Genomic DNA, 19216 nt, shown 5'->3' on the forward strand with positions numbered 1-19216 from the left:
AGGACGTGATGGTGAATAAATAATGACATAATTTTCATTTTTGGGTGAACTTCCCTTTTAACATTTGTGAATTTCTATTATATTATATATTATTATTTTGACGATGAGAAGTTGCTTTTCTGTTCTGGCTGCTTCTATCAGCTGTGCTCGAGCTGCATAAGCATTCTGTTCTTTTTGTTGTTGTGTGAGAAGTCGTTTTGTTGTTTTTCACACATAATCCGAACGTGGCTTCTTAAGTACCTCTAAATACATCCTAATCCATATTTTAACGTTACTAATTTCTTAATGTTTCTATCACCTAAGAACGGTCAAAATAGATATAAGAAGTATAAAATCATTAAACATATTTTAGAGGGGTTGACCAGCTGCATTATGGGAATTGTAGTCATGTTTAGTGACGTATGCCGTGACGCCTGAATGTTGTGTCTGCTGGGAAGATGGCGGACTCAGTAGCGACTGGTCTTGCGGACGAAAACGAGACTGAAAATGAGGATAAGGAGAGGGAGAAACGACTCTTCAGCGGCGTCCAAAAGACGGAGAAAGCCGCTGCGTCAGACCTTACAGAAACTCTGGGATTTTACGAGAGGAAGGCGAAATGCAAAGAGAGAAAGAGCAATGTGTCAGGTGAGAGTGACAGACAGCGGCTCTGTGCGCTGCAAACACTGTTTTCAACCTAGTAAGCTGTCTAGACAGCATGTATGGGCATCCTAACAAACACATTATGATGGTCTTGGTAAACAGTGTTTGATATAAACGCGCTAAAATACCGTCTAGTATGGTGGGCAGCTCACTGCCAGGCTCGTTTAAATACAGACACACACATAGAGCTCAATGCATCAATACTGTCTGAAGCATCATCAGTCACTAGGGCTTATTTATCTTTATCGAGATCAGATAGTTCAGTATCTCTCGGTTTATTTAAGGTACCATAAACACCAGTGTGGCTCATGTGACACATTCAGCCTCTTGTATAATGAGACTAACTTTAGAAGCGTGAGGATCAAGACAGCTGATCAGGTGTGAAGATGTAAATAAAGAGCAGAGCTACATCAACCTCTTTCCCGAGGTCATCACCATCATTATGCGTTTGCAGTGGCGTTTATTCAACAAATGAAGGGACATTATATCTTATATTAATTTAATAAAATTGCTAGTGTTATAAGTGAGAATAAAGCTGATGTGTCAGATCTGTTTACACGAAGTTGCTTAGGAACAGTAACTCTAATTGTTAACATTGTGTAATGCAATAATTACAGATCATGTTTAACATGCATATTTAGAGAGATCATATTCATATGTGAATGTGCTTGAATCACTGGGATATTAATGGGTTATTAATGCAATTTAGTATAAAGCAGGGTTCCTGCAGAAAAATAAATAAATAAAGATTGTGGGTTACACTTCATGTATTTATGTCATAAAAATAAAATAAAAAATGATAGGTGCATGTTGTATTGCAAAACACTTTTGCTGCTGTCGAGGTAGCAAACAATAAAGGTTAGGGACAGGTTTCATGGTACAGTTAAGTTAGGAGCAGGGTCAACAGCATAATTATATATATAATTAAACTGGGGTTTGCAAACCCCTGGGATTGATGAAGGAACTCCGGGGGGTTGTGAATAGATGAAAAGCTGATAATTATATCATGGAAATGTAAAATAAATAAGTAATTTTAATAGAAAACTATCAAAATCAAAACATTTTAGTTGTTTACCTGCATGTCATGTGATCATAAATCAACATTCAAGAATCATGAACATGCAAATATGTTAAATTATTTAAATATTAACTTAAAATGTCAAGTGATACTTCAAGTCTCTCTCTCTCTCTCTCTCTCTCTCTCTCTATATATATATAATTTTTTTTTTTTGCCAAAAAGGGGCTTTGGCTGTCAATTTATCCAAGCTGCCTCATTTTAAATGGACATAATATGTGACCCTGGACCACAGAACCAGTCATAAGTCGCTGGAGTATATTTGTAGCAATAGCCAAAAATACATTGTATGGGTCAAAATTATCGATTTTTCTTTTATGCCAAAAATCATTAGGATATTAAGTAAAGATCATGTTCCATGAAGATATTTTGTAAATTTCTTACCATAAATGTATCAAAACTTTAAAGGCGATTTTCTCAGTATTTAGATTTTTTTGCACCCTCAATTTCCAGATTTTCAAATAGTTGTATCTCAGCCACATATTGTCTGATTATAACAAACCATGGAATGGAAAGCTTATTTATTCAGCTTTCAGATGATGTATAAATCTCAATTTTGAAAAATTGACACTTAAGACTGGTTTTGTGGTCCAGGGTCACATATATGAAACCGAGGGCCTCTTTTCTCTGTTCTTTTTACTTTTGATAAGGTCTTCTTGTCACAAGCTTTTAGGGGTTGTCATGAAGTCATGGTCATTGGATGATACATTTAGTCACTTTGTCATACAACCCAGTTATAAGACACTTACACACACAAGAGAAGCTGTTATCTCTGTAGCTCTCTCGCTCTTTCTGGCCACTCTCTGTTTGTTTTCCCATTTAGTGTGTCCATCCTCAAGTTTATCCTTCTCTATTACTGTTAAAAATAGAAAGTAATGTGTTTGTTGGCCAAAGAACTCATTCACAATGTGTGCTGATCATCTGTCTTGCCCTTATCACAACACATTCGGCCTTAGGTCAACATAAACATGCCCTAAAAACAGTCCAGTACTTTCTGTTCTGCTTAAATAGAACATTTATGCCACTGATCTGCTCTGCTGTAAATCAAGTGTGTTACCAGTGTGTACTATCACAGCTGTGTCAACTGTGTTCCTAGTCAAAGTTTTTACTGCGTTTCATTTCAATTTAAATTTGATCTTTTAAACGTAAAATAAAGAAAGATGAATTATTTATGAATACCTGTTTTGTTTTGCTTTGTTTTGACCTCTCTGCATTATTGTGTCAATGAAAACAACATACTAAATAAACATTCAATTTAAAACAGGCATAAAAATAGAGCACAGTTCAAAGTAAATTGCTAATTTACTCATTTTAATTAACAAATTATCTAAAATGTAAAGTATCTTATATTGGAAAACTAAATTCTGAAATCTTAAATAATTATTTATTACAGCATTTTCACTAGAGGAGACTTCTGAAACCCACTTTAGCTTACCACTGTAACTCTCTGTATTTTATAATGGTACATGTTTATTTGCTGTGTGTATATGAAAGAAATGAACAGCAGTTAATGCTGGTACACTTGTTTATTCAACCTCTTTTTTTCTCGCGCACACACACACACACACACACACTCACAGGTTTTGAGCTTCTATCCTTTACATGTCTGTGTTTAAAGGATAGTGCTAAATAATGAGTAAAATGGCTTCATTGTGTTGGACGACACATTCATGTGTGTTTATTTGTGTGCAGATCTCTCTCTTGTAAGGTTTATTAGTGCTGAGTTGACTAGAGGATATTTTCTGGAACATAATGAGGCCAAATACACTGAGCGGAGAGAGAAGGTCTATACCTGCCTGCGTATTCCAAAAGAACTGGAGAAGGTACCAAACACAAATGCATAGTCCATACACACTTACATGCACTCTTCTGTACAGTATCCTTTATTACTCTGTGCATTAAACCTGATGTTTGATTTATCTGCCACCAAACAGAAATGCAAAAATAATGATGTGTGTGTGTGTTTTTGTGTCAGGATAGTTGGATGGATAGTTCATCCAATAATAAAACCCAGTTGCCCCAAACCTATGAATTTCTTTCTTCTGTTAAACATAAAATTAGATATTTTGAAGAATGTTGGTAACCAAACAGTTGCTGGTAGCCATTGACTTGAATAATATGGAATAAAAAAAAGTACTGTAGAAGTTAATGTCTACCAGCGACTGTTAAGTTACCATCGGCAAGTTTTATCTACTACTTTTATTAAACTTAATGGTGCTTTTTAGTAATTTTGGAGCATTTGAAGTAAGTTGTACCACATCCCTGATCTCTCTTTTTCTCTCTGTAGCTGATGATGTTTGGGTTTTTCCTGTGTCTGGATGTGTTTCTGTACGTGTTCACTCTGCTGCCCCTCAGAGTGCTGCTGGCCCTGATCAGACTGCTGACACTGCCCTGCTGCGGCCTCAGGTAATATGCACGCTGTTCTCAGGATATGCGTGGAGGAATATTCCCAAAAGTAGTACTTTCATAATATTCTGATAATCTAACAGGTTGAAACATCTGAGCTGTCCAACTTTTTCTTTCATTGTTATTACATACAAATACCCACACACACTTAAGCCCAAAATGATTGTGCATATAGGTGTAGCTGCTGTTCACTGTATATTCTTCTGCCTGCAGGGCTAGTATATGCCCCTACTGCAAAAAGAGCAGGTATGCAGAAAAAATGACTGCAGCTGCTTTAAGCACACACACCCGTGCTGGTATGATTGCAGCGGCTGTGTTCAAACACACATTCATATACACACACACACACACACACACACACACACACATGTCTGGTTTGCTATCCTTGTGGGGACTCTCCATAGGCGCAATGCTTTTTCTACTGTACAGACCGTATTTTCTATTGCCCTACACCAACCCTACACCTAAACCTACCCCTTACAGGAAACTTTCTGCATTTTTAGATTTTCAAAAAACTTGATTCTATGTGATTTATTAGCTTGTTTACCCGTGGGGACCTCAATTTAGGTCCCCACCGTGACACAAGTCCCCATGAGTCTGTGTGTATTCAGGTTTAAGTCCCCACCTGAATAGAAAAGCAGGTACACACACACACACACACACACACACACACACACACACACACACACTAGGCTTCGGTTGCCATAGCTGTCTAATTTTGCACTGTTGTGATTTGATTTCACCCTGGACTACTAAAATCCCAGAATTCTCCTGTTCTTCTTTCAGTGTTCAGGGTGTACTTGCATGATCGGTCACATGATGGCAGTGTGGTCACGTTCAACAAGTGAATGCTGTGATAGGAGGAGAAACAATACTTAATGCAATTTAATAATAATGCAATATATTGTAAATAGGGTTGTAAAATGCATCTGATAATGAAACTTCAGTGCATTCATTACAATACCTAATATATTATACGACATTTCTTGTACAAAATATAATTGGCAGAAGCAATGTAGATTCTATTTACAGTTAGAGTAAATAGTTATACATACTGTTAGCACCCCAGTGTAAATACTAACACTGAGTGCATTTTGTTTAGTAGCAAACACTTAATAGTAGTATATTAAAATACACTGTCATTTAAAAGTTTAGATTTTTCCTAAAAGGTACAAAAAAAGAATGCTAAATTACAAACTAATAATATTTGTATTTCAATACATTAAAAAAAATATATATATATATTTTTTTAAATATAAAGCTGGTCTAATGCTCTAAAGATTCGGTGCTCAAGAAACATTTCTTATTATCAATAGTTCTGCCAATTTATTCTTGTGGAAACCATGACAATGGAACATTCAAAAGTACAGCATTTATTTAAAATAGAAATGTTTTGTAACGTTGTGTTTTTATTTTATTTTATTTATTTATTTTATTTTTTTTATTTTTTAAAGAGCTCAGGTCATTTATACAAAAATACCAATGCACATGCTCTACCCGACAGGCACTTTGACACAATCAAATCTGCATTTCTGTGTAAATAGCTATCTAAATCCAGTTCTTGAGCCTGTGAATGTAAAGCTTGTTATATTGGTTTTGTCAATAATCCAAAACAATGGATTGCTGCTCTTGGTCTTTCTAATGACATTTTGTGCTTTCAGTATATTTATGTAAATAATTATGTGTCATACCAAACTAATCAATCATGAATTGTTTCATATTTAATGATGCATCGGAATTGTTGTTAGAGAAAATAATTACACTTAGTCTTTGTAAATATTTCAATTATTATAACAGTTTAGAATAAATTAACTGTTTCAGTTCAAATATACTAAATATTTTAATGCTATGTGTGTGTTTGGGTACATTTACACTGCTGATCTTTCCCTAGCACAAGTCATGTGTTTAGCATGTGACACAAGATCACTAACCCAGTGGCTGTGTGTGGAAGAAAATCTAATAGAAGAACTGCGTTGTGATTATAATCAGTTACTCTTCCATTGTGTAATGTCTATGGAGCCAATTTAACCTGAAAATGTTTTTCTTCGTTTATGTGTGTGTGTGCAGTGGGTCTCGTATCTTGCAGCCTGCTCAGGTGTGTGATGTTCTGAAGGGTTTCATCATGGTTCTGTGTTATTTCATGATGCATTATGTGGATTACTCCATGATGTACCACCTGATCCGGGGTCAGTCTGTCATAAAACTCTACATCATCTACAACATGCTGGAGGTACAGTATCACAATACTCATATTTGTTGCTATTATATTAGCAGTAGTCAAATGAAAACTCTCTGTTTCTCCTCTAGGTGGCAGATCGCTTGTTTTCATCTTTCGGTCAGGATATTCTGGATGCTTTGTACTGGACTGCCACTGAACCTAAAGAAAGAAAAAGAGCTCATATAGGAGTCATCCCACATTTCTTCATGGCTGTTCTCTACGTCTGTATCCTTCACACTTGCTTTGTTTCAAATGCCAAATAGTCATATTTAGATGTATATAAAGATAATTTTATATAGATTTCAATAATTAAATATTCATACTAAGAATTTAAATAAATATAATTAGAATTAATTTATAATGTTTTTGCATATATTTAATATAAAGTGTGAGTAAAATTAATACTAAACATGAATACACTAATAAATACAAAACTAAAGGTTTCAAGTTCTGCATGAAATCTATTTAACTACACTTAAACTGCTCAGTTGTATTTATTGATTTTTATTATTTATTAGTTAATTCAAGTTTTGTGTCATATTTGACTTTATTACAATCAGTCATGGGTTATAACTTTCCTTAATTAATAATCCAGTTCTACATGCCATTCTGATTATGGTTCAGGCCACTACTCTGAACGTGGCTTTCAATTCACACAACAAGTCACTGCTCACCATTATGATGTCTAATAATGTGAGTACAAGCAAACTACCTTGATGGCAACATTGTTTATTTGGTTAAATACACGACAAATGACCTTAATTTCTGTATCTTAGTTGCTGTATATTACCTTACATGAAGGAACACACACTTTCATGCCTCCTTTTGTGGGGTTTATATTGATGTATGTTTTTTTCTCTATATAGTTTGTTGAGATCAAAGGAAGCGTATTCAAGAAATTTGAGAAAAACAACCTCTTCCAAATGTCCAACAGTGGTAGGTCCATATATATATATGTATGTATGTATGTATGTATGTGTGTGTGTGTGCGTGTGTGTGTGTGTGTGTGTGTGTGTGTGTGTGTGTGTGTTCATTAACTATATATATATATATATATATATATATATATATATATCTCAAATTGTCACTCATGAATTGCCTCACTGTTCCTTTCTGTCTTTCACTATAGACATTAAAGAAAGATTTACAAACTACACACTCTTACTAATCGTCTGTCTCAGAAACATGGAGCAGTTCTCCTGGAATCCAGGTATCCAATTAACAACTGACTCATTTCCAAGTTTGTGCATATACATGACATTGATGTGTATACTAATCATTGTTTATTGGTTATAGATCATCTATGGGTATTGTTTCCTGATGTTTGTATGGTGATTGCCTCAGAGATTGCAGTGGATGTTGTCAAACATGCCTTCATCACAAAGTTTAATGACATTACAGCAGATGTGAGTTCAAATTATTGTTGTATTCTTCAAAAGGTAGTATTGTAGATACAATATTTGAGTAACTACCATAATATGTATTGTACCAGTATTATTAGCTGAACCAAAATGTTGAAATTGTGGTTACATCAAAAGTTTGGCATATTGATCAAAAAATAGTAAATACTGTAATGTTGTGAAATATTTCTAGTTTAAAAGACCTATTTTCTGTTTCTATTAGTATTTAGATTTTTTTGTGTAATATTAAACAAAATTAAATAACATAAATAATAATATTTAATAATATAAAATTAAATAACAAAACCTAAAAGCTAAAAAATACACACTACTTTCTGTCTGAGCTATACATTTTCTAATGTATTGAGACAACTTTAGTTCAGATATGAACAACATTGAATGAACTAAAAATGAAATCCTGTAACTTGAATTCAGTATAGTGATTGTGGGCTTATTTTAAAAGGAAGGTTTTACCTGATGCTATTGAAATGACAAGACACTAATATACGTTTATCTAGAATAAACTAAAGAAAAACAACTTGAGAACTGTGACATGACCTATTTAAACCAAAGGGCTTCCCCATTCTGGAATGTTCTTTCTTGTCTAAAAAGAAAAAAAAAAAAAAAACCTGTCCCAGTCAAGAGGAAGTCTTTACAAAGAGAGACAGGTTTCCTTTGGGAGTGTCTGAAAATCAGCACCGCTCTCAGTGTCTTGGATAACCCTGACAGAACCACTGACCCAAATCTATCAGCACACACAGAGCCAGCAGTGGAACTCTCTTTAGCAGTGGGGATGGTTTCACACATTCTGTCCAGTGCAGGGCATCTCTACTGTTGACATACTCATAAGATGAAAGATAAGTGACTCTTCAAACAAAACGGTCCTTAAACATGTTTCTGAAAGAGGGAAAATATGAAAAAAATAGGGGCAGAGCAGGCAAAATACACTGTGGATGGGGGGTAGAGAGATATGTAATGACAGAAAGAGGAGTGTAGTTACTGGCAGGGATTAGAGACAGATCTGCTTAGTTTAGGCCGGAAGATTAGTGTCACAGCAGGGCGCACACATGCACACATTTCTCTCTCTCGTACAGTATCTTTCCTAGAGGCGGACGCTAGCAATTTTTTTTTTTTTTTTGATAATTTCTAGCAATTTTACCATATTCAATATGCATCTTAATGGTAAATTAAATTGTTTATCAATTGCTTTTATTTTTAAAAAAGTTCAGCAAGGTTGCATGAAATTGAGCAATAGTGACATTTGCAATTTAACAAAATAATTCTATTTGAAATAAACGCTGTTCTATTGACCTTTTTGTTTATCAAATAATGCTGAAAACCGTTTTTGAATGTCCTGTGAGGAAGAGGAAGATGCAGCATGACATTTTTGCTGGTGATGAGTAAAAAAGGTCTTTGTGTTTAAGCTGTTCCACAGCTCAGGCTGATGGCTGCAGTCTCCACAGTATGTCAGCTAGGCCTGTTTCTTATGTGGCCGCTGCAGCTCTGGCTAAAAACCTCTGTCCCATTTCATGCTTGGTACACGGGTCTATTGTGCATCTTTGTGACACGTGAATGCCTGGATGCTATAGCTCCCTGGAAAAGCACAGCTCTATATAAACAGAGCGTGATAATGGGACAGCTATTCAGATGAAAAATCTATCACGATGGATGCATCAAGCATGGGCTGGGAAGTCCTTTGCGATGCTGTCAAGGGCAGGAAGATAGTCCTCGAGGAGTTGAGGTTACATTTTAAGAAGTGGATATGATATGGAACATATTCAAAGCAGCAGAAGTCGATCTTTTAGCATCAGCAGAGAACACTCATTGTCCACTGTTATTCTCCTACACACAGTCAACACTAAGTATGCATTTCCACCATTGAAATTCTTACATCAAGTAGTGTGCAAGATCAGGGAAAAGAAGGAATCTGTTCTGTTGGGCTATTCCACTGAGAGCTCAATCTGGCACTCCCAACACAGAGTTGTGGAATTTGCATGTTTGGCCGTTCAGTGGAGCACACCAGCATCAGATGCACTTCTGCAGTGCGCGTTGAGTACTATTGAGACAAGAGCCGCTTCTATGCCCATAAATGGAGAGTCATGGAGAGTCTTCGAGAGCTTGTGAAGCAGACCCTGTGAATGGTCCATTATCAGTTATTCTGTCTTTTCTACAAGAGCCCTTAGATGTTGGCCATACTTCTATGCTTAAAATGTATGTAGACACTATAACTGCTTTTCATGGTAAAATTGAAATGTGCAAGAAGCTGAATCCTGCCTGCCCTTCCAGGGTACCAACTTGGGATCTAGCTCTGGTCCTATGAGTTTTAACAGGCTCACCATTCGAGCCACTTCAGTCAGCTACCTTAAACACATTCTCCCTTAAGACAGTTACTCTTACTTGCACTCACATCAGGTATAAGTGAGTTGGGGACATGCACGCTTTGTGCATGAATCCTGCATGCAGTTTGGCCCAGGTGACTGCAAAGTTAAATAAAGGTGCTCTCAAAGCTATTCAGAGCCCAGGTTTTAACTTTGTTTGTTCTCACTCCAAAAGAGCCAGCCACAGGAGATACTCTTTTTGCAGTTTCTATGTCTTGTATGCGCATTGCGTGTTTATTTTGAGCGCTCTAGACCTTTTAGAGCAGCTTTTTGTTTGCTTTGGCAGCCACACTAAAGGCCAGCCTATTTTAAAGCTGAGACTATCTAACTGGATTGTTGATGTGATAGCTCCATCTTACAGCTCTCAAAGCTCTAAATGCCCTTTAGGGGTTTGAGCCCACTCCACACAAGGTATGGCTTCCTCTTGGGCATGGGCAAGTGGGCTGTCTATGGAGGACATCTGCTTAGCAGCTGGATGAAACTGAGGTTATGCTAGAATGGAGACGTTTTCAAAACTGAAAATAATAATAAAAAAAAAAAAGAGAGAAATGGTTCTTGAGCACCAAATCAACATAACAATGAAAATTCAGCTTTTTCATCTCAGGAATAATTTACATTTTAAAATTTATTAAAATAGAATGCGGTTATTTTGAACTATAATAATATTTAACAATATTACTGTTTTAACTGTATGTTTAATCATAAAGACTTTTTTTCAAAAACAAACAAACTAAAAAAAATTGAAATAGGAGTGTAGATTCACATGTTTTATAGTCGCATGTTTAATACTCAAGGCTCGTTTTTCCCACTATATTTCATTAAATGAACAAAAGTGAGAGTGATATTTAATCATTTCATTTATATGCACCGTTATGAAAATAACATGCCGTAAGCAATATTTACTTTTATTTACTTCAGTAAACTTTTTTTAGCGCTGACACAATTCGTTGAATCATAGTTATAATTTGATTTATTGAATGGGCATTGATTTGAATTCATTCACAAAAGGGAATTAGATTTGGCAAATATTTTTGCTACTGAAGTTTAGTTCAGAGACTATTAAAAGTGATAAGACAGGGAAGGATTGTAAATCCATTTGTCCTACAACATCCAATGGCTAAAGAACGTGGTTATGTAAAGCTGCTCGACCCTCTGACATTAATTAACTTAGTCAGTCTGTCAGTTAGTCAGGGCTCAGATAGTGGAGAAAAGATTATTTATTATAAGATAAGTGTTTTCTGCACCACCATGTGAGTTTACAGTCTGAATTGAATGTCATGAGCTAAAAGGGCCAGGACCACAAACATACAGTGCAACCTGAGTAGTCCGTTACATGAATAACTCTTATGAACTGGCTCTTTAATGAATTATTCAAAAATACTTTTTTGATGGAATCATTCTAATGAATCTTTCACTGAATATTTTAATTTAATAATTTAATATTTGACTCTTGAATTACTGAACTGCAAGTCATCATTACTTGTAACTGTGTGTGTGTGCAGGTCTATAGTGAATACAGAGCGAGCTTGGCATTTGATCTGGTCAGCAGCAGACAGAAGAATGTAAGTGCATGTCCATTTTATCATATCAGAAATCCCTTTGCAGCAAGAATCAATAAAGCAATAATCGTCTAAACGTTTATGTCAGTATGTCAAATTATGTATCAAAATGATTTATTTTAATTTCAATAAATTACTTGTCTCTTGTTTGTTCATGGTTCTAATTACATTGATTTAATTTGAAGAGCATTTTGTCCAGCTTTATTAATAAGATGCTGATATTTGTGTGTGTTTTCCAGGCATACACAGACTACAGTGACAGTGTGTCCAGGAGGATGGGCTTCATTCCTCTTCCTCTTGCTCTATTGGTAACCTCCCTCCTTATTTCATAATAATCACAATACTAAATCTGTCATACAGTACAATTTATAGGCAGAAACATAAATCCGTTGTTTGCAATAATCTGCTCTTGTTAACATGCATTACTGTTCTATTTAACACTTAAAGTGACTGTGTTAGACTGACAGCTGACATTTATTTACATTAGCTATATTTTTCAAAACTTCTAAAGCAATTTACCATGAAGGAACATTTATACTCATGTAGTATGTGATTGACAGTTGATCCGGGTGGTGACCAGCTCAGTGAAGATCCAGGGCTCTCTGTCCATTGTTTGTGTTGTGCTCTTCTACCTGGGGTATGAGTTCACATTTTTTAATAAACTTTTTGGTAACACTTTAGTACAGGGACCAACTCTATTAACTAGCTGCTTATTAGCATGCTTATTATTAACATATTGGCTGTTTACTAGTACTTGTATAGCACATATTCTGCATGACCATATTCTACATCCCTAATTCTATCCAATAAACTACTTTAATAAGCAGTAAATTAGGAGTATTAGGCAAAAGTTGTTGTTAATGGTGAGAATTAGACCTTAAAATAAAGTGTGACCAACTTTTTTTAATATTCTTTTTTATTTTCAGAAGGTTGGCATCACTATGGTTGTTCTTTAAAGAAATGTATACTTTTACTTAGCAGGGCTAGATTAAAATAATTAAAAATGACAGCAAAGACATTTAAAATGTTGCAAATGATTTCTATTTCAAATAAGAAAAGTCCTTCAAACTTTGTTCATCAAAAGAAACTGTATTTCCATGCTTCATTAAGCCGCACAACCGTTTCCAACTGGGATATTAATGCTAAATGTTTTTTTTTACCGAGTACTAAATTAATGCCTGCTGAAAATTCAGCTTTTTCATCTCAGGAATAATTTACATTTTAAAATTTATTAAAATAGAATGCGGTTATTTTGAACTATAATAATATTTAACAATATTACTGTTTTAACTGTATGTTTAATCATAAAGACTTTTTCAAAAACAAACAAACTAAAAAATTGAAATAGGAGTGTAGATTCACATGTTTTATAGTCGCATGTTTAATACTCAAGGCTCGTTTTTCCCACTATATTTCATTAAATGAACAAAAGTGAGAGTGATATTTAATCATTTCATTTATATGCACCGTTATGAAAATAACATGCCGTAAGCAATATTTACTTTTATTTACTTCAGTAAACTTTTTAGCGCTGACACAATTCGTTGAATCATACTTATAATTTGATTTATTGAATGGGCATTGATTTGAATTCATTCACAAAAGGGAATTAGATTTGGCAAATATTTTTGCTACTGAAGTTTAGTTCAGAGACTATTAAAAGTGATAAGACAGGGAAGGATTGTAAATCCATTTGTCCTACAACATCCAATGGCTAAAGAACGTGGTTATGTAAAGCTGCTCGACCCTCTGACATTAATTAACTTAGTCAGTCTGTCAGTTAGTCAGGGCTCAGATAGTGGAGAAAAGATTATTTATTATAAGATAAGTGTTTTCTGCACCACCATGTGAGTTTACAGTCTGAATTGAATGTCATGAGCTAAAAGGGCCAGGACCACAAACATACAGTGCAACCTGAGTAGTCCGTTACATGAATAACTCTTATGAACTGGCTCTTTAATGAATTATTCAAAAATACTTTTTTGATGGAATCATTCTAATGAATCTTTCACTGAATATTTTAATTTAATAATTTAATATTTGACTCTTGAATTACTGAACTGCAAGTCATCATTACTTGTAACTGTGTGTGTGTGCAGGTCTATAGTGAATACAGAGCGAGCTTGGCATTTGATCTGGTCAGCAGCAGACAGAAGAATGTAAGTGCATGTCCATTTTATCATATCAGAAATCCCTTTGCAGCAAGAATCAATAAAGCAATAATCGTCTAAACGTTTATGTCAGTATGTCAAATTATGTATCAAAATGATTTATTTTAATTTCAATAAATTACTTGTCTCTTGTTTGTTCATGGTTCTAATTACATTGATTTAATTTGAAGAGCATTTTGTCCAGCTTTATTAATAAGATGCTGATATTTGTGTGTGTTTTCCAGGCATACACAGACTACAGTGACAGTGTGTCCAGGAGGATGGGCTTCATTCCTCTTCCTCTTGCTCTATTGGTAACCTCCCTCCTTATTTCATAATAATCACAATACTAAATCTGTCATACAGTACAATTTATAGGCAGAAACATAAATCCGTTGTTTGCAATAATCTGCTCTTGTTAACATGCATTACTGTTCTATTTAACACTTAAAGTGACTGTGTTAGACTGACAGCTGACATTTATTTACATTAGCTATATTTTTCAAAACTTCTAAAGCAATTTACCATGAAGGAACATTTATACTCATGTAGTATGTGATTGACAGTTGATCCGGGTGGTGACCAGCTCAGTGAAGATCCAGGGCTCTCTGTCCATTGTTTGTGTTGTGCTCTTCTACCTGGGGTATGAGTTCACATTTTTAATAAACTTTTTGGTAACACTTTAGTACAGGGACCAACTCTATTAACTAGCTGCTTATTAGCATGCTTATTATTAACATATTGGCTGTTTACTAGTACTTGTATAGCACATATTCTGCATGACCATATTCTACATCCCTAATTCTATCCAATAAACTACTTTAATAAGCAGTAAATTAGGAGTATTAGGCAAAAGTTGTTGTTAATGGTGAGAATTAGACCTTAAAATAAAGTGTGACCAACTTTTTAATATTCTTTTTTATTTTCAGAAGGTTGGCATCACTATGGTTGTTCTTTAAAGAAATGTATACTTTTACTTAGCAGGGCTAGATTAAAATAATTAAAAATGACAGCAAAGACATTTAAAATGTTGCAAATGATTTCTATTTCAAATAAGAAAAGTCCTTCAAACTTTGTTCATCAAAAGAAACTGTATTTCCATGCTTCATTAAGCCGCACAACCGTTTCCAACTGGGATATTAATGCTAAATGTTTTTTTTTTTACCGAGTACTAAATTAATGCCTGCTGAAAATTCAGCTTTGCCATGACATGAATAAATTCCATTCTAAAATATATCAAAATAGAAAACAGTTAGTCCAATAATATTTTGCAATATAACGGTTTTACTCTTTTACTCTGTTGAACATAAGAATCCTTTTTCAAAAAATTAACTGATCCTAAAATTTGACCAGTGGCGTATATGTTCTAAATATTGCGCTGAGCCTGTGTTTGTGTGTGTTTATTCAGTATGATCACCCTGAAGGTGCTGAACAGTATTGTGTTGTTGGGGAAATCCTGTATGTATGTGAAAGAGGCAAATATGGAGGAGAAGCTGTTTCAAAATCCCCCCTCTGCAGCTCCCAGCAGAGTGTCCAGCAGAGCCCACCGTACCAAACACACACGCGAGCCACCAGGTAACACACATGCACACCTTCTGACCCACATAATAGAGAGATCCCTGATAATAGTTTGCAGAGTCAAGGTTTTGTTCTCACTAGTCCATTGTGTCCATACCCCTCTGAAGGTGAGCCAGCGGAGGAGGGCATGTCTGCATCGGTCACCACTCAACCCACCCAAAGGGATGAATGTCCCGCCCCTCAGATCCCCACCAGCGAATCAGATCAGTTCCTCACTACACCAGATGAATCAGAAGAGAAAAGCCTTATTCAGGACGATACTGAACTTAAACACAGGGCGCCCAAAAAAGACTTGTTGGAGATTGACCGCTTTACTATCTGCGGTAACCGTATCGACTGACATTAACGCGCACCCTTAAGTTTAAGAGTGTTGCCAGGTATGCACTGAAATGCCCGCCCTCTCTGCCAGCTTGATTTGTTTGACATTTGAACCTGAGCTCGTTGGAATGGGACAGCGAGAAACTGCAGGATATTTATTAATAAGTGATGCACTTAATTTATTTAAGACTTAAACACACTTATACACAGACAATCAGACAAACACACACCGTTTTAACCAATTGGAATGACCCAGTGACATTTCCACGCTTTCAAGATCACCAGCGAAGGTCACCTTTGGACGGCAGGGAACATCTTGGTCTGATGGTCATTGTACTTACCTTTTAAAGGGGCCATCCAATTAAGAAAATGAGAGAAAGGGATGGATTATATTCTTAAATTACATACTCAGAAGATTCCATACATTTGTGGAAAAAATAGTAAATGATTCAAATAATCAAAAAATGTAATATACAGTGCTCCAAAACAAATGTCAAAAATTCTTGTTTTTTTTGCTTCATTCATAATTTCTCTATTTAAAAATGTCCCTTTCCCTCAAAAGGCTTTTAGTTTTGAAATATTATCATGTTCATGAAATGTAATTACAGATGTGTTCCGCAGATTTTTTTTTTATCTTTGAGTGAAAGCAGACAGCAGGCTAAAACACCTATTACTATTTTATTTATTTATATTTTTAAGAGAGTTGCTAATTTCAGTTTAAATGCAGGGTTTCCAGTGACAAAAAATAGTGTGTTTTTCATCGGTAATGACCTTTTAAAAGGATATTGTGATACTGTGATGAAACGCTTGCTTGTGATATGTGGATTGATTGAAGTGCTCTGTAAGTCAGCATCTGAATGAAAGAATCATAGATTTTTACAAGACAGTCGCATGGAATCAGAAAACTGAAGTACAGTAGCATAATGTGATTTGCCAGCTAGAATGAAGGATTTAAAATTTTTCCTTTTAAGGATGGATGGAATTTTTATTTATTTATTTTTTTTCTGCAAGCTCTTATTGTGCATCTTATTGTACCAAGAGTAGCATATCAGATGAACAGTCGTACATTGGTGCTGATGTTCGGAGCAGATGCTAAATAGTCAATTACCAACATTCCAAAAGTCAGAATCTTGACCAAAGCAAAGTTGAATATACAACTTTTTGCTAATATCTTGAGTGTATTGAAAAAAGGCCTGTTGACCCCAAATAAACAGTTTTAACAAGTCAATATCAGAATCCAGTAATGTAAGCTAACAACAGTGAGCTTCATAATAACCAACTTATCAGTTAACTGTGTCATTTGTGAAAGACCATGATTAGTAATAATGCATCATGAATAGTGCTTATAGATAGGCTTGGGTATCATTTGAATTTTATCAATTTCAATTCCGATTCATATTCTTATTATCGATTCCCATTTTCGATTCCAATGTGGTTTAAAAAAAATTGTCACACATTTAGATATCAAACGTATTTATTTAGTGTCTCTTTTTGAAAAACATTTAATTGCTGATGAATACCATGAATAAAAATCAGCCGGCTACATATAAACTGGACTCGATTAAAGAGTTTTTTTGTGTGCAAACTAGAGCTGCACGATTCTGGATAAATTGAGACTTTTTATTTATTTATTTTTTTTAAAATGGAGGATGTAGTTCTCACAATTCTGAAGAAAAAATATTAGACAACTAAACAAAATCTCATGGAATTTTTGAATGGAATGATTTAGTGACTCACTCAAGATTTACTTGTTTCATTAGTGGATAAATCAGTGTTTTTGAGTGAATCTGTTGAATGAATGATTCAAAGACAAATACATTTTTAACAGCCGCTTTTCGCTCGCTAAAAATAAAAGATGCCCACATTCTGGAATTGGAATTGATTTTCGATTCCCAACCCTACTTATAGATTCATTAGAGTGCTTTTTCATCATAAAAAATAATATTTTATACATTTTCTTTGCATAACAGACCACACTGTCTTAAAAAGTATTTTTTTGTGATGTTTCTTAGTAGTACAGGAGGTTAGAATAAATTTTTTTTTTTTCGCAATGACAACATTTTTTGTATTTCTGTTTATTTTTTTATTTTCATTTTTGATTTTGGAATTTGTATTTCTTGTATTACAAATGTGTGGCTGTAATTGCTTTGCTTTGTAATATCGTTAAGGTGGCATTCAATCTGACAATTTACATTCAAGTCAGCATGTCGACAATCGTCATAAGGCTGTCATTCAGGTGCTCAGTTTCAGATTTAATTTATCGTTTAGAAATTTATTAAGTAAAAATATCAACTATGCCAAGGAATTGTTTACCCTCAGTTATCAAACTAATGCAAACTCTGAATCACACTTTTCAAAACCTCTTCACTTGACTTAAACTGCCAAAATGATATCAAAGAGCATTTCTTATTGTTTTTGCATTTGAAACACTGTTGTTAGAAATACTTCTGCTTATTTTTGAAAGAAAGAGACCATTATAAGCAAATGTTTGGTTTTGTTGTGGTTTTCAATGTAACTGCCTGTGCATTCCCATAGATTCAGTCACCTTTGGACTCTTAAAATGAGGCTAAAGCTTGACTGTACTGGATATGAATCAGTACTCAACAGGATGATTTTACTTGACAGATCCTTTCTAATTCATACTTAAATCCATCTATTTGGAAATACCAAAAAAGAAAAAAAAAAGATCTGACCATTCAAGTTCTATCCATACTGCTGCTGTTTCTCATTGGTCAATATCAGTTTGTTGTTTTCAGTGTGTTTTAGTACCCAGATCAGCTTCAGCATCCAAGGTTCTTACAAACTTTTTTTTTCCTGTAGAAACTGAAGAGGAAAGACGATGTCAAGTCCCTTGTATGGGATGTTTCAGAGACAGAATTGGGGAGAGGAATCAGGGCGTTGTGTTAATTAAAGTTTTGTTGTTTTGTACATTTGTTGTTGTTGTTGTTTGTTTACAGTGGATCCCTAATATACATTTTCATTTAGTGTTTCATAAGACACCAGATGTTAATTTGTATAATGTTCCAGTGCTCACCCCCCTAAAATTATAAAAACACGATTATTAACTACAATATTATATCATATAGTTTCACACTTTTGATATATATATATATATATATATAAAGTGTCATATACTATTCATACAATAACATAAATATTAATATACAAATAAACTTGTAAAATACTGTATATGTCAAATCAACCGAATTTCAAAAACTTCCCTGGCTCAAATTTTTGACTTTGTCAATATTTTTTTTTTTTCTGAATAAAGATTAACACATATATTTATGGAGTAATCCACTATTTTGTAGTGGGGGTCAAAATGGCAAGGTTTGGAGTTCAATTACAGGGGTAAAAATAACATTAGAGAGCATCTACGTTATTTTTGCACAGAGATTGGTAGGTCTATTAGTAAAATCGGTTGACTTTAGTAATCTTTGTTGCGTTATGTGCCAATGGTGACCACTCAAAAATGGGACAAAGCACTTTTCAAGT

General features: G+C 34.6%; 1 protein-coding gene across 1 annotated transcript; it reads left to right on the top strand.

The window, feature by feature from the left end:
• The first annotated feature begins 409 nt into the window (after nucleotides 1-409).
• tapt1b (transmembrane anterior posterior transformation 1b) lies at nucleotides 410-18938 on the top strand. Its single transcript, XM_058786103.1, has 14 exons — nucleotides 410-624; nucleotides 3407-3537; nucleotides 4002-4120; nucleotides 6188-6350; nucleotides 6428-6563; nucleotides 6934-7031; nucleotides 7205-7274; nucleotides 7468-7548; nucleotides 7635-7744; nucleotides 11619-11678; nucleotides 11915-11983; nucleotides 12236-12312; nucleotides 15234-15400; nucleotides 15511-18938. Exons 1-14 carry the CDS (start codon nucleotides 438-440, stop codon nucleotides 15741-15743), a joined length of 1701 nt encoding a protein of 566 aa, XP_058642086.1. The 5' UTR covers nucleotides 410-437; the 3' UTR covers nucleotides 15744-18938.
• Nucleotides 18939-19216: the final 278 nt, after the last annotated feature.

The sequence above is a fragment of the Onychostoma macrolepis genome, chromosome 01 (assembly GCF_012432095.1).
Source record: "Onychostoma macrolepis isolate SWU-2019 chromosome 01, ASM1243209v1, whole genome shotgun sequence".
Classification (NCBI taxonomy): domain Eukaryota; kingdom Metazoa; phylum Chordata; class Actinopteri; order Cypriniformes; family Cyprinidae; genus Onychostoma; species Onychostoma macrolepis.